A 25738-nucleotide genomic window follows, 5' to 3' on the forward strand; every position below is an offset into this window, starting at 1 on the left:
CGCTAACTGGTACTTTTGCTCTTTTCCAGCATACACACGTCGTCGTGTGACGTGAAATCACGTTTAAGTTGAAAACTGTCGATTTTGGACGCTGGAGTTGGGGATTTTAGTGAGCAGGAGTGAGACTTGGAGACTCTGGGTTCATGATGGCAGGGTCGCCGATGGAGCAAATGGGTTTGTTGTTTTCCGCCTTTTATTTCCGCGCGTTTTGTTAACTTTTCACGCAAAGTCGTTGATGAAAGTTACATTTCTATGTTTTCATGTGATATTATGTGTCAAACACAGTTAAACAGATGTTATTCTAACAGTTTTGGGCTTATGCTTTGCTGAAATGAGTGCAACTTTGGCACCGTGCCTGCTTTAAGGTGTCGTCCACCTCCACCCATATGGCATTTAGGATATTATTGGAGGAGTTGTTGGCCAGTTGTCAACTTCTGTCAGTCCCCACAACTGACCTTTCATCCTGTCACCGAGCATTACATCCTTATACTAATGCGTTTGTCTGTCAACACACCTGAAAGAGATCTTCATGTTTTCGTGCTTATCATTATTTTTTGTTTCACGTGTTGTTTTTATTGCAAAGAGACCCAGGATAGGTGATATTCCCCAGGGGACGTGTTTAGGTGAGAACCTCTCAAGAGCTGTTGAGCTGCAAAAATAAATAGCACAGTGGTGGAGCACTGCCAGAACCAGAGGACAGCTTATTAGTCGGAAATATTAACATAATCAATATTTATTCATTTTATTCAAAGGCATGGATCTTCCCAGTTGTCGTTAGTAGATGTATTTGTGATGAAACGAAATTTTGGTACTGTTAAATGTTACTTATTTAGTGTTTGAATGTTTGTGTATGTATATGTGTTAGGGCTGGACATGATCTTGTTTCATCGTTGATTTTCTGCTCTCCTTTACACGGTGTTAGTGTTATAGTTTGTCTATATACACTATGTTTATCAGGATTTGGGGATCCATGTCAATTTTACTGCTTTTTTATATTTGCTTTGTTCGTTGTATAACTTTTGTATTGTTTTTATTGAGACTATTTTACCATCTGTCTAGGGATGATGGATGAAAATTAGTCTTTTGGCTGAGTCTGGTGCATTAGCAGGAGTGTTAATTTATGTACAAGGTCTCAGATAGATAGATAGATAGATAGATAGATAGATAGATAGATAGGCAGAGAGACAGATAGAGAGGCTGGATGGATAGATAGATAGATAGTTGGATATTGCAATGTTGAGTTGGGTTTATAATAACCAGCCACCACAGCACAGAACATATCATGTGTGGAGTCATCGGCAAGTTTATCCCTAATCGAGTGAAAGATTTTCATTTGGATGTGTTTTTAAGACCTGTAAGAGTGATTTCATGCTGATGTAAACCAAGAAGTTATAAAGTTTGTAGCTTTAACAGATTAATGTATTTAATTATTTATACAGTGAAGATTATATAGTGTCATTTTACATATGTTAATTAAATTTCTCTACCTCAGTATTGTTGGATACCTCTGAAAACCATAAAACATAGTGTATTACATGTAGGCATGGGTTGGTATAAGAGTCTGACAGTATGATAACCTTGGATAACATCACTGTTTCACTGTATTGGGATTACTTTTTTAAAATATATTCTTTTTAATTGTCTGGGTAAAAAACAACAACGTTCCCCCTTTGAACACAATATATTTTATTTTGAGAAACATTTATAATATTTTGGAACAGTAAACATATATCAGGCTAAATAATTTAAATAAATCATTGACTTCTGCTTTCTTCATTAGTTTCAAAAGCACAGATTTCTTAACAATTTACAACAGCATATTTGGATGTCTTTTCTTATAGAGATACAACATTTACTGAAAGGAGAAGAACCACCAAAATGTCAATATTGCAACAGAAACCAAACTGTAAAACGTATTCTTGTGGAGTGCCCCATTTTTAATGTTATCAGACAACAATTTTTATCTGGACAGACTTTAAATGAAATATTTTTAAATGTGAATCCATCTAAAATTTTCCAATTTTTATCAAAAGAAAACCTTAAAAAACTGTTTTAGATTTTTATCTTATATATTATCGTTATTATTTATGTATTTTACCATGTGTATTATTTATTGCTGTTGATTCCTTTTAATTGTTAGAATATTTTTATAATTATAGAAAATTGGTATTTATAAAACGTGGTAAAATTAGGGGTGGGCGATATGATCTAAAATTAATATCACGGTATTTTTCATCTTTGGTGGAATAAAGCAGGCGAGTCAGCCGCACCAATTTATGAGCAGACAGAGCAGGATTCTCGCGATGACCACCAGCACAATTCCGCTCTTTGTTATGAGCTGTAGTTTCAGTGTAAACTTAGTAAAGGCGAGTTTCTTTGACGATGATGTGTACAGTGTTAGATTTTATATTTAGCGGACATTTGCGCTGAACACGCGGTGAATGCAACGCATCGAGATTCGGGCACCTTCTCCGAAAACACTCGATTGATCTCAGCTGGCGGATCAACATTTACCTCATGTCATGATCGCTGTCATCTGCGCCATTATTATTATTATAACTTTAGGTGAGGTTTGCAAACCTGTGCACTTTTCACTCTTCAGCCGTTTGCAGCTAATATGAACCAATACAGCAGCAGGGTAGAGCGATTCAGCAAGTTTTTAAAGAAAATCAAATCAGATTGCACTACAACCATTATATTCAGACACACAAATGCTCCCAAATATATTATGAGGGCGCATAGATTACATTTCGGGCGCTCATGCGACCAAAATGGTTGCAATTTCGAGCCCTGTAGTATAAGGAGATGTATTCAGACCACAACTGAACGTTTGAAGAAAATTGAACGCCTTATTATTTAGAATTAGCTATTATTGATGTAAATGCAGCCGTTCAAGGCGCATAATTGATTTATTACGGTATTGACGGTATTAGAAAATCTATGTCGTGGCGCAATGTCACACCGGTGATGACTATGACACACCGGTGTACTGCCCACCCCTACGTAAAATTGATCTATTTTTATTGTTTGCCATGACATAGCCATAGAAGCTAAAATGGCAATAAAAGTATAACTCTCTCTCTCGCTCTCTCTCTCTTGTAGAGATACTGTTGTAATAAAAAAAAATCTTACATATACGATAGGAACGGTATTACAGAAAATTTTGGCGATTTTTAAAACCTTGACTTTTCCAAATCATGGTATACCTTGAAAACGGTTATCATCACATGCCTAATTTCATGTGTCTTTTTGTTTTACTATAGTCCTCTGTGCTTATAATTTGATGTTATCCAGATGAACTCTCTTACAAAATAATCCCAATCCATCTAAAGTCAAGAATTATTTCCAAATAGTTAAAAATCATCTTGTGAAATTATTTTCATTTTGAAGACAAACATAATATTGCAATGCCAGTTTTTTACAAAATAATTGTGCAGCCCATATATATATATATATATATATATATATATATATATATATATATATATATATATATATATATATATATATATATGATAGATAGATAGATAGATGTGTGTGTGCTGGCATAAAATCCATCTAAAAGTAGGTGTTATTGATTGACAGCACAAGTATGTGTCAAAAAACAGGTGGACACTGTGGCTGTGAGGAGCAGAAAGCTAAAATGACATCTCTGCATTGTAAGGGTTCACCCGGGTGCAAGTGCAGGGGCCTGAGAGCAGGAGACCCTTGCAGAATGTCAAGGAAATGATGCCTCTTCACCAGAGAGTGAAAAAAGGACAAAGAGAAGGGGGAGCTCTGAGTATCACCTGAGTCCTTTTCTTTAGATAGCTTGTGTTTGAGTTATGCTGTAATAGGGCTGGGCGATATGACAAAAATCTGTTATCATGATATAAGTCATGTCATGTCCTTCATAACAATATACAGTTGAAGTCAAAATGGTTAGTCCTTCTGTGATTTTTCTTTATTTATTAATTTTTTTTTTTTTTAAATAATGTTTAACAGAGAAAAGATTTCACAGTATTTCCGTTAATATTATTTCCTCTGGAGAAAGTCTTATTTGTTTTATTTCGGCTAGAATAAAGGTAGTTTTTAATAAAAAAAAAAAGCATTTTAAGGTCAATATTTTTAGCCTCCTTAAGCAATATTTTTTTTCAGATTGTCTACTGAACCACTGTTATACAATGACTTGCCTAAATACTAGGCATGTGCCGGTATCACATTTTCATGCTGCGATTAATTGATTGAGCTTTTATCACGGTATACGGTATTATCACGATATTGTAATTTTACTAGAGAAACAGGTAAAAAAAACAAAAAACTTCAGTTTCTTCAACTTAGTAACTTTAATAACTTTTTAATTAACTAAAAGTACTTCAAACATTTAAATACAAATAAATATAAATAAAACAATACACAATATAAAAGTAAACTTGAGCAATTATATCAAAGTGAATGTGCAAAGGGAAACCGTCTTCGATCAGCAATCGTGGAATGAACTGCCAACTATTCCAGCATGTTTTATGCAGCAGATGCCTTTCCAGCCACAACCCAATATTGGAAATCACCCATACACACTCATTCCCACACACTCATACACTACAGCCAATTTAGCTTATTCAATACACTATTCACTCAGCCTATATTCAATAAAAAACATAACAAAAACTGCCTGCTAATGCATGGGTAAATCTTCAAAGGGAACAGTGTTACATTTTAACCTCTTTCACCTCATCCTGCTTGCTGTTTCACTATCTAAACAATGAAAACATAATACAAGTCAAATTTGTTTCATTTTGATATTATGATTAACAGACACCAAACAGCCTCGTGTAGCTGCATATTTTTATGAGCATCATCTTCACACTGCATATTTCTAACAAAACAGGGCTTAAATATAACTGTCTCCTTTCATTTCCATTGAAAAGAATGAACTTTACCCTGTCTCTTTTGCAGAATATCAGTTTTAATAATCAATAATGGCCATTATAACAGTATAACGTACATTAAATTTAAACGATAAAGGTAAGCAATCAGTCAATGTGCAGAATCAGTGTATGTGGTTACATAAATTAATATATTAGCTTATCTTTGCACTCAGCCAAAACAGTTAACTGAGAACAAGTGATTCAAAAGACATAAGAATTGTTAGATAGAGACAACAAGATGAATTCAATATCACGTTTAACAACTATAGTGAGATGAGATCACACAGCAGATGAACTGTCTGACATGCACTAAACTCTCACCTGGGGTTTATGCTCTGAACGCTGAACTAGTGGCTGCAGCTCTGGGCAGAGAGTGTGTGGTCACGTGATTTGCGGTTTTAGCCGTGTACTAGAATGAACAGAGAACTTTTCAGAATCGCTAAATGAAACGCCGGTGTATTTCCCGCGATTTCTCTGCGCCTCCCTTGCGTTTCTTCTCTCTGACTCTCGACTATTTTGACAAATGCACACAGACGACGCACGCTCACACGGAGTCCAAAATAGGAGTTTGTGATTGGGCCAGCCCAATGTCAATACCGAAAAGAGCCAATGGGCTGAAGTGTCACATGGGCCGGCCCGGTCTGTCTGTCCGGGAAAAAAAGCATCTACTTTCAGAGAGTCACAGATCACAGCAGCGTCAATCAATAAGGCAGAAAAAAACGATAGGCTGCTAAGCCTTTTATGGGCCGATCAAATCATAAGACGATGATCAGCCCGGCCCAAAAAGTACGTCGGCCCACCGGGAAAGTGCCCGGTCTGCCAGATGGAGAGTCCGCCCCTTCGTGTGAGGACACTGCATGCACACAGGGCTTATACATGTGGGGATTGTTTACATCAGAGTGCGCATCAGTTCTGCGCAGCATATACGCAGTGTTTCTTCAAGCGGTTGATGGAAAATAAGCTAAGGCGCGTTCTAAGAATATAAATTCGGATCTTTTATTTTTCACGGTATTTTGAAGTGCCCGCGATAACAATATCGTGCATATTCATTACCGTGATTTATCGCATTACCGAATACCGGCACAAGCCTACTAAATACCCTAACTTAATTGACCTAGTTAAGTCTTTAAATGTCACTTTATTGAATACTAGTATCTTTGAAAAGTATCTAGTCAAATATTATGTGCTGTCATCATCGCAAAGATAAAAGAAATCAGTTGTTAGAAATTAGTTACTAAAACTATTAGGGTTTAGGACAGAATTTATAATCGTACATTGATCGGGATGATTCTGTAGGAGCGTGTATCTGCGTAAAATATGATAAACAATCTACAAGCATACAGTAAAGAAAAAGGTACAAGTGTATTGAACAGTGTTTTCTTGTTTTCCAAGGAGTCTAACAATATTCAGGTATACAGTGATTGATTAATCAAATGCAAAATAACACTGCACAGTCTTCCGTTTATAAATAAGTCAATAAAATGAATCGTTGTTAAAGTTAAAAATGGGACAATTTCTTTCTTAGGTCTCAAACACATGCAAATGATGAATTATATATCATATGATGTGAATATTAAGAATGATCAAATTGTTAAATCGATGCTGAAACGATTTATTGTGCAGGCCTAATATAGTATCATTTCTGTAAGTTTAGTCAATTAATAGTATTTATCACTTATAAATGACTAATTATTTAAAAATAATACAATACAAATTCCAAAAAGAGAGAGATATAAAATTAAAGCTAAAACAGTTCATTAACACTGGTAAAATGTCAAATAAAATATTGAAGTTTTCAACCTAGATTTAAAAACAGATTGAGATGATTCATGTAGAAATGCTCAGACATGTGCTCATTCATATGTGATCATATTTTTCACTTTTTTTTAGTACTTTATGGCAAATGATTGATTAAAAATGTAGAAAAGTATTAATGAAATATAAAACACTCAGAAAAACTGATAACTGCAGGTGTAACAGACAAAATAAAAATATTGCTAAATAAAAATGTAAAATGTAAACATTGTACCTTCAAGATGGTACCTTCTCATCATGCTGATATTCATGTTTCTCTCCGCATCCCCGTAATGGCGTATAATAAAACAATTATGAAAAGGTATAACACAAAGGTATGATAAATAGTACCGAAATTTATTACGATAAACAATGTTATTGTCATTTTAAGGCCATTTTACAATATAATAGCATCATAATGCAAGTAAGTACACTCCCTGACAAAATTCTGCCTATCCCAGTTTTATGAACCACAAAAAATAACTTGACTTCTAGTTGATCATTTGGTTTGCTTAGACAAAAGTCTCGTCACTTAACAGAAATAATGTCTAGTATAGAATATGTGGTCATGCTGCAGTAGAAACAGAATGAATATTGTGTCTGACTCCATCATGAGCTTGGAGGACTGCATCCATACATCTCTGCAGTGACTCAAATCACTGATTAATAAAGTCATCTGGAATGGCAAAGAAAGCGTTCTTGCAGGACTCCCAGAGTTCATCAAGATTCTTTGGGTTCATCTTCAATGCCTCCTCCTTCATCTTACCCTAGACATGCTCAATAATGTTCATGTCTGGTGACTGGACTGGCCAATCCTAGAGCACCTTGACCTACTTTGCTTTCAGGAACTGATGTGGTGGCTCAAGTATGAGGAGGAGCGCTATCCTGCTGAAGAATTTGCCCTCTCCTGTGATTTGTAATGTTATGGGCAGCACAAATGTCGGAAAATTGACCTTCTGCCGCTTTTCCAAATAATCAACTAGAAGTCGAGGTATTATTTGTTGCACTTACAACTGGGATTGAGAGCAAGACTTATGTCAGGTAGTTACAAAGAAAGAAAACATAGTATTTTATTCTTAAGAATATTTAATTTAATTATGGTCATTTTAAAAATGTAATAGTCATTGGAATCATAATGTGAAAATGTATATCCTAAACAAATAAATAATTATAATAAATGTCAATAATTAAAAGTGCAAGGTAAAAAGAACTAGAGAAAAAAGTACCAGATCTATTTTCAGTTGTCAGACACCCTCATGAAAATATACTATAGTAAGTACTGTAGTGTTTTTTTTTAACCATACTGACACTGACCCCTCCAATAGACATAAAGAGGCTGCACAATCAGCTAAAATATGGCTAGAATTGTTTTTTATGAATGGGCGATACACCAAAATGATTGAGATTATGTCCATGTGTTGTGCTATAAGTCTAGATATTGGTTATTGTGAAAGGCTTACACAAAATAATCCGTTTTGTGACTCCACAACATAAACAATAGAGCATAATATGAAACTATAGACTTATTATCTTGTCTATTTGATATACATCGTCACAATGCACAGCCCTATGCCTCTCATTTTTTTCCAGTCTGAGATTAGTAAATGTGATTTATCAAGCCAGGATGATGCTATTAAGCTGCATCTGTCTGCTGTGGCTGCATCTCCCAGATGTGTTGTTTTTGAAGTATAAATTGATTATTTAGCACTCATGAAACGCATCCACCATGTCTGAGGCTTCTCAAAATAGCCTCACCTTCTCCCGCCGGGTTCCATTATTACCGCCAACTCTAATGATAAAGCTCCCCTGCAGTCCTGTTTATGTCCTGGCCTGATAGCACCACTGATCTTTGCACTGCCATTTTGTGTCAGTGGGAATGTGCTGGGCATCCATGTTGGCTCTTGGTCCTCTAGAGAGTGAGAGAGGGCTAAGTCTGGTTAAAAGACTGCAGACAGACTCCACATTGCCAAAGAGTTTCGCACAGCAACTACAGAGAGCTGCTCGCTTCTTTTTAGGATTTTTTTTCAGTCCTCTTCACAGTAGGATGTTGCACACTGAGCACAGAGAGAGAGTGATATAATGGATTACTGTCATATAATGTTGTACCAATATAGCTGTTTTCATCCACCGATTTTTATGCACATTTTGGATTATCACACAAAAAGATTGCTTGGAAATGGTGAGATGCTCATTAATTCTGAACGAGTAGGATAAACCAATCCTATATTTGCGTGCAGCGTATTATTTAAGTTATCAATTTGGACCCTATGAGTACAAGCATGAATCTTTTGAAAAGGATTCAATTCGGTTCAAAGGTCATCTATCTTTTGCCTCAGTGACCTTATTTGTACCACTTTTACAGTGTTCATTTATTTATCTTGTTGTTTCTTGGTGGGCATTATTTTGCCAATTAGGATGCGGTCCAGGATTAACACCTATGTTGATCCTGGAACATCATTTTGTTCAAATATTTAATCCCTACCCGTTAGGGGTGGGCGGTACACCGGTGTCATAGTCATCACCGGTGTGACATTGCGCCACGACATGGATTTTCTAATACCATCAATACCGTAATAAATCGATTATGCGCCTTGAACGGCTGCTTTTACATCAATAATAGCTAATTCTAAAGGCATTCAATTTTCTTCAAACGTTCAGTTGTGGTCTGAATACATGTCCTTATACTACAGGGCTCGAAATTGCAACCATTTTGGTTGCATGAGCGCCCGAAATTTAATCTATGCGCCCTCATAATATATTTGGGAGCATTTGTGTGTCTGAATATAATGGTTGTAGTGCAATCTGATTTGATTTTCTCTAAAAACTTGCTGAATCGCTCTACCCTGCTGCTGTATTGGTTCATATTAGCTGTCAGTCACTCAACGCTTCCCGCTGTCAGATAACAGGGAGCTTTTGTTACTGCAGGAAATGCAAACGGCTGAAGAGTGAAAAGTGCACAGGTTTGCAAACCTCACCTAAAGTTATAATAATAATAATGGCGCAGATGACAGCGATCATGACATGAGGTAAATGTTGATCCGCCAGCTGAGATCAATCGAGTGTTTTCGGAGAAGGTGCCCGACTCTCGATGCGTTGCATTCACCGCGTGTTCAGCGCAAATGTCCGCTAAATATAAAATCTAACACTGTACACATCATCGCCAAAGAAACTCGCCTGGCCGATGAAAGTAAATCCATATGATAGGGCGAATGGCGAAACATTTTGGTGAGTTACTGCCACCTCTCAGTCAGGTTGGTGACGTCGGCAATCAATCATTTGGCTGACACGAGAAACTTGCTTTATGGAAATATGACCGTAGAGGATTTATTTCTGAAGCAGGACCATACCTCAAGAAGTACGTGTTTTAAAGTTAATTCTGATGCTGTGCTCTTGTTGTTAGTTTAATTGGCTTAAAATGTGTTCAATGTTTGTTGTGCAAATTTGGCCAAGTGCACTTACATAAATTATATAGTAATTTAATGTAAATACAGAATTGAAAGTATTTAAAACACTAGTGTTTTTGAACATTACTACAGGGAAGTAATTGAATTAATTTGCTGTGGTACTTTTATAGTTGCAATACAACAACTTATATATATAATTTTTGTGTGTGTTTTGCTGTCTAGTAAAATTTGTTTCCGTTTGAAATAGCATATTAATTGCAGTAAATAACTGAACTGAACAATTATGCCTCATGTTTCATTGGCAGTAGCTTTTAGTGTAGTTAAGCTACATTTTAAGTAGACTAACTAACAGCTTAGCTCTATACATTTAAAAAAAAACTTGCCTAACACTGCTGTTTGGAATGATGTTCCAGGATCAACATAGATGTAGAACAGGTCTTACATGGTGAAATTATGCTAACCGCAATCTCAATTGCACTTAATGAATGTGAAGTCTCAAACAAACACGTTGAGCAGTCAAGTGGATAGGAAAATGACTAGAAAAAGCAGTAAAATAATTTAAGAAGAAAAACCAGATATTAAGCAGCAGTTTTTTTTTAAAGCAGTTGGAAGCTAACGACACCAGAATCTAGATGCGTTCAATTTATAAATGGCCACACCTGCTTATTTATAGGTTGTTTATAGGTCGTGCAAAATTCAGATGGAGGGCAGGAAGTGATTCTTCTACATAGGAATCGCTATCAGAACGTCAAAATGTTTCTGTTTTATGTTTATAATTGTTTAAATCGGCCAAAATAAGAAATGCCGAACAGCTTTTATAGACTTACAAAAGTTTTTGCTCTTAAAGGGGGGAAAGTTCAAGAAACGGAAAAACGAAAGGCGGCATGTAATAAACATTTATTCAATACATCCATGTGTACAAACTTATTTTTGAACATAATTCGTTGAACCGCATTAATAAAGATTATATAAAGGCCTAGCTATGTGTATAAATATGTTAATGTGTTGCATAAAAATCAGATACAAACACCAACACATATACAAAATCCAGGAGAATATAGATAACCTATACCCTGCCATGTAATCACGGCAATGAAAGTCCTATTTTGCAATCTATGTCTTTACTGGCGTTTTGGTGGAATAAAAAATCGTAACATGAACAGCGAGATGCTCAGTACTGGTGAATGTTTGTTGATAATAAGTTCATCAACGAAAAAAAAGGCATACCTTGCAACAAAAATAAACGGTTATTATTGTTGAGCACTTAAAAAAAGAAAAAATTTAAATAATAATGTAGACCATGCGCCCACACTTTTGTATGCTTTCATGCTATTTTGTGATGTCTGGAAGATATCCGCATGGGGAAAACTATAATTTATAATAAACATGTTTTTGAACCACAGCAACACTTTGTTAATGAATGCTACAGAATATTGTAGCATAGTAAACTGATAAACTGTAATGAAAAACTGTAACGTTAGCGTAAACTGTGATGCATTGTGATTATAGCGTAGAAAACTGAAGCCTATTGAATAATTTGTTTACTACAGTTGTGTTGTACCACAGCAACAATATAATTACCACTAATTAAAGTATTTACTAGAGATGTAACGATTTATCAAGGTACGATTTATTGCGATGCAAAAATGTCACAATATGCATCGTTATGACGATTTTATTACGATATGACGTCCGTTTTCTCTTATTAGTGAGCTGCTGTCACATGTGAATTCAGATTGCTTGAACTAGCAGCAGTAACGTTGCCAGGTCAAGATGAGTGGAGTTGAAATACAGGATGGCTCATCCTCTCAAAGTCAGACGTCTGGCAACATTTCTGGTTTTACTGACATTGCTTTAGACTCATCCGCTTTTTGACTGGGTCAAACACAACCGAAGTCTTCACATTGTTTTACATACTTTGCTCAGCGACATGCATACCTCCTAATGGTGTTAACAGAGTCACATACTGTGTTTACAAGGTACAATTCACCCAAAAATGTCATTTCTGTCTTCATGTAATTATGTATTCACGGCCGCAAAATAACACATGACGTGCGCTCACTGCGCTGCTGACCGTGAGCTGTTACTACAGAGAGGGCGGGCGCGCGCGCCCTACTTAATGATAGACGCGCGCACGTCTACTTTAGTGAACAGAACCTGCATAGGCTGTGAATAACAGTTAATAAAGTTGTAAATAACATTCAGTTTGTGGCACAGAGTGATCGTTAGGGAGCCGCACGCGAAGTATGAACAGCACTTAGCAGTGAAAATGAAACCGAAAGCGTGCACGTCATTTAATGATCATATCGCATTTTAGAGTGATTACGACAAATGTCTGATTTTACTAGTGAATTAATGGTCTAATAATATTGTTAATGACAGATTGCAAGCATGTCTCAAACAGAATAATACTTCAGAATTATGAATAGTTGTATTCTGATGTCTTTAATTTACTGTGCATTAATGACCAGGACAAATTTAAAGTCTGTTCAAGTCCATTATTCAAAGTCTATTCAAAATTTAGCATTTTAACCAACAGTAGACCTACACACAATATTATTGTTGTTTTACCATAAGTCTGAGAAATAACAATAATAACAGCCTACTCATATTAACCTTTATTTTACATCTACAGAATCGTGAGAAAATTTACTTGAATAGAATGCAATGTTTTTTATTTTTGCACCTTTACTTAAATTTTCCTTAATTTTGTTATTTTCTTAAAGAACAACAAAAAGAAACAAAAGAAATACATTGAAAATTGTTTACTTGGTAATTTTTTGAATAAATCTTTTATTTGCATTTCAGTTTTAATTTTTATTTCAAATATCGTGATACATATCGAATCGTGAACACTATATCGTGATACACATTGTATCGTGAGCTGAGTGTATCGTTACACCCCTAGTATTTACTATAGTATTGTTTCATGTGACACATACGGTATCTCTCTATAGTTCAGTAGAAAACTTGGCTCTCTTCATGATATAAGGATCATGGCCAACATATCTGCTTATTTTCTTTTCATATCTCCTTTAAAATATGGTATAAATGGCAAAAATGCGGACTTTCCTCTGTCTCCCCTTCAGTTTTTTACCTCTTACTACTGTCTGAATACTTTTAAGGCCCCACTTTGTTTAAAAATCTGATTATGTTAACCATGTGTTAGCCTAGTATTTATATTGCGTCTTTTTCCTGTAACATAATTATATAATGTGACAAAGTTATTTTTCTAAGTGATGCTGATTTAATAATCTCTTCCATTTATGAACTGAGCAATACAAACACTGTCTGCATCTGCGCTCATTTAATTTAGTGTCTGAGTGGGTGGGAGTCTCTCCAGAACAGTTATCATTTACACAGTCGCAATAAATGTTTTATTGTGGCTGTTTAAACATAAACTCTATGAACAAGCACCATAAAACACATTTGTGCCGTGGGCGACATTAGTCCTTTGAGACATCACTTTCACAGCTGAAAATGTTAACTTCTGCTTGATAGTCTGAGCATCAGACAGCAAAACTATGTGAGGTTTAATGCAGAGTCGCACAAAAAGGACAGAAGCTTCTTTAAAATCACAGGCCTCAATCTGATTGGCTGAAGTTCTACGGTTCCGTTGTGCACAGTGAGTGATTCAGGGGGGATGATTCAGTATTTGGCCAGAGAAGAACTATTTCCCTGACTGAGTCTGGTTTCTCCCAAGGTTTTCTCTCCATTTTGGTAGGGTTGAAGTAGGGCTGGGCGATTAATCGAAAAGTGATCGAAGTCAACGATTTTTTCAATTACTTTCCCTGTAAGTCACGTGACCCTGCTTTGTTAAAGGCTGTGGCTGATTTCTCTTTTATATATATATATATATATATATATATATATATATATATATATATATATATATATATATATATATATATAAATAAAGAGTAACTTTTGAATTAATATATATTAGTAGTTCTTGTTACAAAAAAGGACTGCAAAATATATTTTTTCATAGATATGGCAACGCGTGCGTCCAAAATAGCAAGATATTCAATGTTGAGTTGGAATCATAATTGACCAAGAGACACAAAACACACATAATTTGAAGAGCCACCAGTAAGTTTAACCATAATAGAGTGACAAGTCAACATGTGCGTGTGTTTTTAAGGCCTGTGACTGAGCATTTCAAGAGAGTTTAAAACATTTGGGCACAAGATATTTTGATATTTGGAGGTGTAACAAAAATGAATTATTATTATATACGATTACTTCTCATTTTTGTCTTGTTTGTAGTCCAAATATCTATATTTCAAAGCGAAAATGAGGTTATTTAGGATTAAGGTTGTTTACAAAATAAGATTATTACCCCATTGGCAGATAATTAAGCTTGTTTTAAGGAAAAACTCTTATTTATTTCTTTTGAAGGGGAAAACGAAACAATATGTTTACATGATCTATATCTTTTTAGATATTTGGGCTAGAGATGAGACACCAGATGCAGCTTGCGCGAACGTTTTGAGTTTACTCGCTTTATTTGTGCGTGACATTCTTTTCACAATAGACGTGGATTTGTGTCATGGGTGGGACATCCGTCTGCCCGGTGACTCTAGCTTCGTTGCTAAATGTCGGACATGGTTTTTATTGAGAGTGTGGCTGTTCTTTATGTGCTTTGGGAAGGCTGATGAACGCCGTATATTCATTCGGCATCTTGTCTGAGTCCACTAGATACTTTCAGAGGTGCACCAATCTCTGTAGGTTCATCAACTCCAGACATTATACCTGGATGATCCCTTTTAAAGGTGATGGATCGTCACCTTTTAACAAACATCACCATTCTGACATGGTATTTTACATGATTAGTGTAAACTAAAGTATGTTTTTTGGGTTGAGTTGGTCTGTATATGCCAGTATATCCTGGATGAATGTTTTTGGAAGTTGATTTGCTCTAAAAATGTTAAATCTCTCAAATTTAACCGCTGATTCCAATGATTTATTTAGTAGAGTATTAAAATTTGGCCTATTAGTGAATGTTCTTCATATTGGAGTCGATCTGCTTCTCTGGTCGTCTTTGTTGCCGGTGTGAATGTTGGGTTCTCAGTCCTTGTGACTTGACATTTCTCAGGTTTCTTTACACATCTGTCCAAGTGTCACAGCTCTCTGTCACTGCAGACCAGATACACATTACCAGACCAGATTACACATTATGATGTGTCGCAGTGTTGAAAAGCTAGCGCTAGTTTTACACCGTATACTGTTCTTGTCATTAGTCTACAGTGAATAAATCAGTGTATTTTGATTTGTGTTGATCTGACACTAGCCATGATTGGATCCATTTCTGTCTCCGCTTGTCCCCTGATGCAATCCTCTGGGCTGTTTTTCTATCCTTATTATATTTGTTTAGGCTTTGTTCTCCTCAGAGAAGGAAAGAAAAACTTTGTGTGTGTGTGTGTGTACTTGTTTATGTGCTTTACGAGGGAAGGAAATTGTATAATGGTTATGACCTAGTTGTACTTTAATAAGGTGGTTTATAGGGACATGCCTTTGGTCTCCGTTAGGGCTGCACTATATTGGAAACAACTGACATTGCGATATTTTGTATTTCTTCGATTATATATTGTGATACAAATATAATTTTTCAATATGACTTAAGTGACTGTTTGGAGAGAGTTTTCCATTGATTGGGATGATTTTGTAGGGGAGTGCATCTCTATAAAATATCCAAAAACTAAACATAATTCGTTTTAGTCGGCTGCCGTCCATTTGGGGTGTTGATGTACAGTTTTTGGGCTAGTCGAGACTAGGGTTGGGTATCATTTGGGGTATTTCAATACTGGTGCTAAAATGATACTTTTAAAATGCTACCGGTGCCTGAATCGATACTCTTGAGCCACAAGAGGCCACTTGTACTTTTGGGGGGCACATTTGAACATATCACAAAATACTTAAATTATTCTGTCATTTTTTTTCATGCATCACTCTGCAGTCTTCATAAACAAGATAATTAAATAACTTAAACTCAAAATAATCTTCCTTGTTAATTTATTTGACAAGTAACTTTGTACTGGTGTAGGATAACACATTTATGACGGTCAAGTACATGAAGGCACATTGTTGCACCTGTAAACTTTAACAGATAGGCCTACAGTTGTTGGTGTGCCTCAAGGAACAGGGTTGGGAAACACTGCCCTAAGCAACAAGAACAAACACCTGACATCGCCTGTCTGTATTCCTTAAAGCTGTTTAGAGTTAAATATTTAGTGTGACAACGCTTCTTACATCCTTGTCGCAGCACCAGTGGCACCGAAATTAGGCACCGAAATTCATATTCTGATTTGATCTGGTACATACTGGTTACAAAGGTACCGGTGCTATAATGGCACCGGGTTTTGGTACCCAACCCTAGTCGAGACCAGACATGAGTTTTTGTTGATGCTAGTTGTTTGCCGTTGACTTGGTTTTTCCCATCCCATAGGTGTAGGGTAAGACTATGTAATTAGTAGTTTCAGATAGTATAAAATATGTTATGTCTATGGAGTGACCATGTAAATCATATATACGGGTGTGCATGTTTCATCCCCCACCGGTTTAAGAGTGTGGTATTCCCTTATGCTTGCATGTGGTTCAGTCTAGCAACATTATATTGTACGGGAATTAAAATGATTGATTTATTGTGGATATGTTCGATTCTGCAGCGTCATCACTTACTTGATTAATTGTTTTTAGGATATTCTGTCAGCACATTTTTGGAAGGGAATGCTGTTGTGAAGGGGATATGGTGCTGTTTTGGCAGCTCTGTTGGTGTGCAGGAAAGACTCTGGGGTTTAGATGAGTCCCAGTGGACTGAAGCACTGCTTCGCCTTTTCAATGTGGGATTGATGTGGTTGATAAAGCAGCTCATGATGATGTTATCTGAGACTGATAATGTAGACTTGTAAAGTAAAGTGATTATGATGTTCATTCATTCATTTTCTTTTCGGCTTAGTCCCTTTATTAATCGGGTTGCCAACTATTTTGGTTTCAAAGTCACAGAAACCGAACAAAAACAGGTCATTTTTAAGAGCTGTCGCAGAATTGTTGCAACGACTTCCAGATTAGCTGGATAAAGCTGAATGTTTACTACAAGATTAAATCGCAAATCAAATCGCAGTATATGTCAAAAAAATAGTAATTAAATATTTTCTCCAAACACCACCGCCCTATTAACCAGTGTTATGAGACCTTTCTCTGATTCGTTTCAAATCAAAAGTGGATCATGTTGACGTCTGTGGTTACTCTGCTGTATGAACTTGAGAAGTGATTAAGTCTACGTTGACACTAATCCAGATAAATTTGAAAACGGCATTTTCGTCCTCGTCCACACTATCGATTTCAATTCTTTCAAAAGAAATGGTTATCCACACTAAAATGACTAATATGTACTGCTCATACGCGCACAGATATAAGACTTTATTTTACCTACGTCATGTTCACTTGGGGTTTATTTACTTTCCATCTCTTTGAAACATCACAGCAAAATTTTGAAGAAAATCACAAATTTCTTTAAATGTGTTGACGGTGAATTAGTGTTGTCACGATACTGGAATTTGGTACCAGTTGATACTGAGATTTTAAAAACGTCCATTTCCCGATAACATTTGAGCGCTGTTGAGCTTGTTCTTAAACAGTGCTGATTTGCCATTGTGTTCACATGCTCAACAGAAATGATTGTAATTGGTCGTGAAGGTCATCGGTTCACCGAATTCACCGCTGTTTACTGAGTGCAAACACAAATACAGGGACACTGGAACATTTACCTATATGAAGTTCACTCAGAACCCTATGTTTTTCCAAAAATTTGGTGTCTGTAAAAAAAGTGCCTGGTGTATTTGGCGAGGGAAAAGAGTGTCTTTTACAGGTGGTTTGTCAAGCCCTCTCACCTGTATGAAGTTCACTCAGAAGTGCATGTTTTTCCAAAAACCTGAGGTGTCTGTACTAAAGAGTATGCTGCATTTGGAAAGGGAAAAGAGTGGGTTTCCTACAGATGGTTTATCAAGCCCACTCACCTGTATGAAGTACACTTAGAATTGCATGTTTTTCCAAAACTTTAAGGTGTCTGTAATGGTACGGTTCGGTAAGCTTTTATGGCTTATGGTTTTTATGGTTTCCAGTGTCAAAGACAGGGCTTAATTTGTGCCGGAACATGCCGGATCTTGATCTGGCACCTCATTTTACTGATCCTCCTCTTCAACCCCCTCCTTCCCTGTCCGCTGTTCACTTTCACTTTCTTCTGCGACTCCTCAACCCTCCTCACTTTCATCCGCGACAACCCCACCGCTTTTCACTTTCGTCTGTGACACCCCTCCGCCATTCAACGCCGACCCGCCCCCACCCCTGCTCTTCAATTTCATGTGCGACACCTCTACATCCACGGGTAATATACCCGATTCGTTACCCTGATCTGTTCCAGGACTTCGAAACAAACAAATTAAGCACTGGTCAAAGGGTACCTAAAAGCGAACTGTACCATACCACCTTTGCAGGGTACCAAAAGGTGAAGCTAGACGTGCAGCTGAACGCTATTGGTTTACAGAGATCCGTCACTCGCAGAAGCAGGAGAATGAAAACAAAGGAACCGCCGTTTTTAAGTACACAGCCGAGACATTACATTTGTATCACTATATACATATAATAACAAGCCATGGTCGACCCAGCTCAAACAAACCTTGTCGACGTCTTGATGTACAGTCACAAAGCCAAGAAGAACACAATCTGCTGTGTCCTGTTGTTGTTTTACGAGCCCGTCTAAAAGTGCGAGCGGTTTCACCTCCCCCCGAGAGCTCGCTGTGCTTCTATATTTGAAATAACGAACTTCTTGAGCTCATTTTAATTTTCAGAAAGAGACAAACGTGAGAGTGAAGTGCCAAAAAACAATAGAGAAGCTGGAAAAACAGCAGCAAATGAGGCTTTCTGCAACATACAACATGAATCAACTGCCATGTTTAACTATTATCATCACCTTTTGGACTATTATGAACTCATATTGAAGGAATTACTTTCTAACAGAGGCTACATGTGCTGGTGAAGATTAAAAACGTGTATGAGAAGTTTGCACTGACTGTGGGCTATATTTCGTGTTGTTTTTGAACCCAAATAAGGACTAAATGTATGCTGTGTGTAGTTTTTCTGTAATTTATATCATATCGGAGACTGTAAGGTGCTGTATGTGTTCATATATGCTGCATTTATTTATTTCATATAATTGCAGACGTTACAGTAGGCTATTATCATTGATCTGCAGTTATAACCAAATCATGTTCATATAAAGGTTAGTACTGAACTTTTACCTCAAATATTTACATAAAAGGGTACGCTTTTGGCAGTGGAAATGCAAGCCTGAGCAAGGTGACCCGTATCAACCCGTACCGCACCGTACTGTGTCAGTGGATACGGGCCAAAAGAAAGTGTCTGGTGCAATTGGAGAGAGAAATGAGTGTCAAGCCCACTCACCTGTATGAAGTACACTCAGAATTGTGAAATGTATAGTGTATATCCGTAAATGAACACTGTATTGTGTCTGGGTGTATTTTGTAATATCATGTCTTAAACAATATACAAATCTCTACCTAGTGATGAGCTGTTCTGGGTTTTCTTGGCCCGCTCTCCCCAGTGTATGAGGATTTCCTTGTGGTAGAGCTCCTCTGTGATTCCTGCAACAGTGCTCGGTGAAAAGCCGTAATGGTGGCTCATTAGAGAGACATAATGACAGCAGGGTGAGCCCCGAGGAGCCCACCCGGACGAGAACGTACGCCCGAAGAGCCACATTCGCTCCATCACGCCCCATTGACTAAGCAGAGCAGAACAAGGAGGAAGTGGGCGATTTTGAAGGAAAAACAGAGGGAAAGGTGGTGAAGAGGGATGGGGTGGGTGTGCGGAGACGGCAATCATCTGAACAATGGTATTTTTGTTCAAATGTCAGTTTTAATGTGCTCATGTTGCAGCATTTCACTGGCGTCTTCCTCACGGCATGTTAGCATAGATGCTCTCGCAGATCAATATGACCTCGGCATCTTAAGTCCACAAGGATTCTGCCACGTCAGTTTATCTGTGCGAGTAATTGCTGAAACTTTTATCATGGTATACGGTATTATCATGGTATTGACGTAAGATGCAAAAAAACATAACTTTACCAAAATATGCTTTGAATTAGGGCTTGGCAATACTGCAAAAAATAAAAATAAAATAAAAATCACGATACAGTGTGTCCTATCGTTTGGTATATTGGGATTTTTAAATTTATTTAACCACTATTTTAATTTACCAACATTATTACCAAGGCAAATCATTTTAATAAAGGTAAAAAAACTAAAAAAAAAATGTCTTATAATAATATAAACAAAAGTGTTCTCTAAAACTTGAAACAATAAATTGTTCCATTGTGTGTGCAATGGGAAAGTGTAAACGCTGAACAATCAAGCTTTAAGGCCCAACCATCGTTATTCAAATACATACGGCAACGTTACAAATAGTGAAGCTGAATGACTACATTACCACTATGCTAAAGTAATCTTTCAGATGGGGAGCTAGTGGCTGGGATGCACAAGAAAAGAAACCAAAAAGCCACTCTGACCACATCCTTATTTACAATCTCCTCACGGCTGCTATACGGCACTCATTTTCGCGCATCTCATTCTGACCTGAGGTGGTGATGATGAAACCCAACTGAAGTCCGTTCACATATTGCGTCATACACGCGCTCAGCAGACACATTTTAATAAAACTAAAGCGATTTATAACGAAACTTCATACCACACTTTTTTTAAAAATCATTATTGACAATGGTGTTTGGTCAATAAATACCATTTTACGGCCCAGCTCTACTTAGTATGTTGCTTTATTGTATATACATGTACAAATAAATGTTTTAAAATTAAATTGCAATAGGAATATTAAATATAATAGGCAACACTTAAGCAATAAAGTCTCTTAGTAAACATTAGTTAATCCGGGCTCGACAATAAGGACTGCCCGATGACCTGAGGTCAACGTGCGAGACACTCTGGACAGCAGACATGATTGTTACTGGCCCGATCAATGCTGCCTTGTCACTAAAGTGTACTCTGGCTGCAATAGTTTGTCAATTGCGTGCAAATACAGGGTGCTTTCACACCTAGACGTTTGTTTCAGAAAGTAGTGCAAACTCTGTGATTGGTCGGCTTGGTAGTGCTGACGAGTGCGTGCGGGACCGTGAGCCGTGCAAACCCGTTAGAGTGGGTGTTTGAGTGTTTACAAGTGTGGAGTCCCGTGAAGGAGCTTCAGATGGAAACTTTTGTTTTGTGTTCACCTTATGATTAAAAGTTGTTACACACACACACACTACACAGCTGTGGTTAACTGACTAACTAAAAAACGAGTTCAGGAGCGGAATTTTACCGCCGTTTTTATATATCAAATTTAAAGGGGACTGAGGCGGTCATTTAGTAGTGTACAGGTAATCGCAAAAGTGTTAGCGGGGCTGAATGGAAATATAGGAGGGCTAAAGCGACGCCCATACTGTTTTACAATTTTACTTGAACGTTTCAGCAAGACATCATTCAGATGATTTATTGTGATCTTCGAAAAACTCAAATACTCAATACACAAAAATTACGGAAGTCTAATCACCAAAACAAGTGAGTATACCGAGAGTATGATCCTCAGAAGTCGTAATACCCAAACAGCTCGTTGAAAAAAGTAGGCATACTAAGTATACGTGCATATAGCAAGGACTACACCACTGATAACAATCATCACAGCTTAGAAAGATGCAAACATAGGAGTAGAGAATGTAGGCCAGCTTTTTAAAACGTTTTTTTTTCCACAATGAAAATTATAGTTTAGTAGAATAGGTATTAAAGCATCATTTGAATGCAGCCATGGATGTTTAACTATTGACTTTTATGAATTTAATTACAGAGATTAGTGTTTGTTTCATATTTCTCTCCGCATATTAGCATAGATGCGTTGTTGTTTTCATATTTTCAGCGTAAATGTTCCTGTTTGTTATCAGTGTTTTTGTCTCTTCTTGCGAGACACAGGTCATGAGGTTTAACATGTTTGTGATCTAGTTTTGTGTGTTGCGATCGCTCTTGGGAATGCTCTACCTGTGCGCTCGTGAACGCGTGACCCAGGAGACTGTGAGATGTGACATCAAGTGCTTTGATTCTGTCTGAATGAAGCGGTTGCAGTATCTGGGCTCTGGAGTGACCTGTGTTTGTGTTGTCCCGCAGGTGCTATGGAAGAGCTGCACAGTCTGGACCCTCGACGTCAGGAGCTGCTGGAGGCCAGATTTCTGGGCGGGGTCAGCGGAAACACGGTGGGCAGCACTGGCAGCACTAGCGGAGGAACTAAAGTTAGTGGACCAGTTTATCTCCAGATTGTTGTTTGTGAAGTTCTGCAAACAATAGAAAATAGTCGGAAATAGGGCTGGATAATTAGTTGAATTTTTGATCGCGATTATGGATGCCGCGATTACGTAATTGTTCAAAGCTACAATTATAAAAAATATTCTGAATGCATAAGCGAACGCGGTATTTTGTGATCAGAGGTGCCTTTTTTGAATGCTTTTTTAATGGACGCCAATGTTTGGTGCACTGCATATGCACCCCTCTTGTATCGTGCTTTAACTGCCTGCTGCTTCTAGCATATTTAGCATTACGCTCTGGGCGCCTGCAGTTGAAAATCGCTCTACGCCTTTTTCATTGTCCAATCAATTGAAAGAAGCGTGGTTTCCACTGAGTGGACTGCAGTTTTTGTGTTGTCAATACGGTTATGAAGGCTTTTAAAGATGGAGAGGCTAGTGGTTGCTAGGGGTGTAACGGATCATGGTTGATCCGTGATTTGTACGGATGACAACCCACAGTTCAGAACACACGTGACACGCGATTTAATACATTTTTTACTTGTAGATTTGTATTGATCTCAGAGAGATCGCCTCTCACGTCATTTGGATCACCTGAATGAAAGCATTTAGGCTTTCCTGTAAAATGTAATGATGAGGGAAGTTGTGGTGGGTTATTCGGGATGTGGTGGGTTTCTTAGGTTATTAAAGGTGTTTTCTGTCACTACTTGTTTAGCCTGCGTTAATGCATTCAGTGTAAGCTGCACAGTTAATCAGTAAAAGATCGAGATCTCAACACCCACGCAACATAAATTATAAATGAAGGTGATTTGCGTTTGTTTATTAATCCTTCGAACACTTTGAGATTCAAAAAGATTCAGTCTTCAGTGTTTTGAGTTAGTTATGATGTTACAAACACTCAAATAACACAGAAGGACTGGGATAACAGTTTATAGTTTAGATATATGCATTTAACTTGACACTCAAAAATAAAAGTTGTAGGCAACAATTACAATATTTTAGCCAATAGGTGGCGACAAGCAGCCATCAGAAATAAGCCACTGAATAATTCTTCAAACATGACACATCTAGCAATGAGACATGAAGTTTTATATGTAAATAACTGAATTATTTATTGAAATTGAGACTGGGTTGTACAAATTATGATGTTGAAGTGATTTTTTTTTTCTCAGTCCTGAATATTTTACTATTTATTTTTATTCAGCTGATTATTTCTTCATTTTATTTTTAAGAAAATTACAGGTTCTCAGTTCTGTTTGATAAAACCAAAAGTGTTTTGCAGTGCTGTTTTTGTAATAATGGTAAGCAAATTACATTTGTCTCTCTTTTGCTGATCTAAAAATCTGTCTGATACGTGACTAAAGAACCATAATGTGATCCGAACCGTGAGATTCATGATTCGTTACACCACTAGTTGCTGTTTCAAGTTATCCAGAGCTGTATGACTTCACAAATCATCAAAATAATATTATGAAAACAATATTATGAAATATGACAGCAAAAAAGACTGCTTTGCCTCGCATGCTCAGCACGGAAATGTGCGTTCGGTGTGATCGGCCCCTAAGAGGTGCGTTTAATGCATGTCATGTTGTGAAAGGAGCAGCTTTGATTTTAACTTGATTTTGTCGACTTTGAATTTGAGTTGTTGTGCCAAAGTTCCATGAGAGCGATTAGTATAAATGCTTTTAAATTGCTCTCACAGTACGTTGATGTTATTGCACATGATTGGTCTACGCGACACTGCTTAAATTGCACCTAAAATTGATGTGTAGGCGCATCTTTATCAACAATCATTCATATCGTTGCAAAAACACACTGGACAAGAGATTCCATCCCATCTGCAGTTATTCTTCCTCAAGTAAATGTTAGCGGGAAATTGATGTTTTTAAAATTCCATGTCTACTGGTATCGAATTCCAGTATCGGGACAACTCTAAAATCTAGTAATCCACATCGATTGCAAATATATGAGAAATGCAGCGATATTGCAGCCAGCTTTATGATTTTGCGTTCCCTCTTGATTTGATTAGTTTATTTGGGTTCATCATTTCAGTTTTTTACCTCATACTCTGATTCATTCCGTAATAACCAATCAGAGCGCTCTCTTCAGCCAACGATTTTACATGGTAAATCGGGCCAACTCGATCCAGCATTAATCTGATAAGAGGCAATGTGTGGAGCACACCAAACCAACAAGCTGGACAACAAAATCCAACGGCCAGTCGTTGTACTTAAACCATGGCTTTTACTTGACAAGATTAATGTAAAAACAACTCACTATAAACATTCTTGTAATTGGCTTAAACTATTCGTTAAATCAGCAACTTTATTAACGATTGTTTTTCCTTCAAGCATGTCTAAAGGCTGAATTATTCACAAGGCTGCATTGAAGGCATGTGGATGTTCCGGCGATGCCTTTGCACAGTTGCATACACTTCGCCATAGCCTGACGCAAACATAAAAAAAAAATGTAACATAAAATGTAATGTCGCAGCGACAAGTAGTGCCTTGATTGGTCGCTTTGGTAGATGTGACGAATGTGGGCGTGGCTAAGAGCAAAAATCGAGTCTTGTGGAGAAGCTCCAGATGGATACTTGTGTTTTGTGTTTACTTTATGATTAAAATCGATGCACATTTGCTTGTTTCCATCTCGTTCTTCCTTGAAAAATTTGGCTTTCGGAAGTGTTTTTTGTCCCAGCCAATGGACTTTTTAAAGAAAGTATAATTTTTGTGAAACCAAGGACATTTTGACCATGAGGTTCAAGTTCGACCTCGCATCAAAACGTGCAGTTTTCTTTGGCTGTGTGGTGTATTCTTTCCTCGCACAACTGTCTTCTCCTTGAAGTTGTCAGATCATTAATTCACAACACCTGCTGCATGAACACCACATATTCATCCGCCTCGACTCTCAGCTGGCTCATCTGCATTGATTCATGTAAATGTGTTTTTTCCTGCACAGACCTTGACAAACAACGAATGTTCCAATCACAGCTTTGGAAGTCTGGGCTCCTCCAGTGATAAAGAGTCAGAGGTGAGTAGTACTTCAGTTTCGTTCTGTTTGATTGACCAGACACCTCTAAAGCAAACACCTGTTAAATACTGTGGCATGTTTTGGAACAGAATGAAAATGTGAAAGAAAATCAGCACACTTCCGCTTTAGCTCTCAAAAGACAAATATAATTGGACAACGTTTCAATCTACAAGGTCTTCATAAAGAGAATTCAAGAGATAGTCAAACGCTAGACATCACACTTGTAAACAATGATCACCCCGATTAACCAA

General features: G+C 37.2%; 1 protein-coding gene across 5 annotated transcripts in view; it reads left to right on the forward strand.

The window, feature by feature from the left end:
- tlk1a (tousled-like kinase 1a) overlaps nucleotides 1-25738 on the forward strand; it is a 64585-nt gene that overhangs the window by 610 nt on the left and 38237 nt on the right. For 2 of the 5 annotated variants that reach the window (XM_056464680.1, XM_056464683.1), the window contains exons 2-4: nucleotides 30-174; nucleotides 22327-22448; nucleotides 25416-25487. In XM_056464680.1, coding sequence (XP_056320655.1) covers nucleotides 144-174; nucleotides 22327-22448; nucleotides 25416-25487 — 225 coding nt within the window. In that variant the 5' untranslated portion in view covers nucleotides 30-143. The remainder of the gene's footprint in view (nucleotides 1-29; nucleotides 175-22326; nucleotides 22449-25415; nucleotides 25488-25738) is intronic. The other 3 variants (XM_056464682.1, XM_056464684.1, XM_056464681.1) reach the window with 2 other exon arrangements.

This window comes from Danio aesculapii, chromosome 9, assembly GCF_903798145.1.
Source record: "Danio aesculapii chromosome 9, fDanAes4.1, whole genome shotgun sequence".
Lineage (NCBI taxonomy): Eukaryota > Metazoa > Chordata > Actinopteri > Cypriniformes > Danionidae > Danio > Danio aesculapii.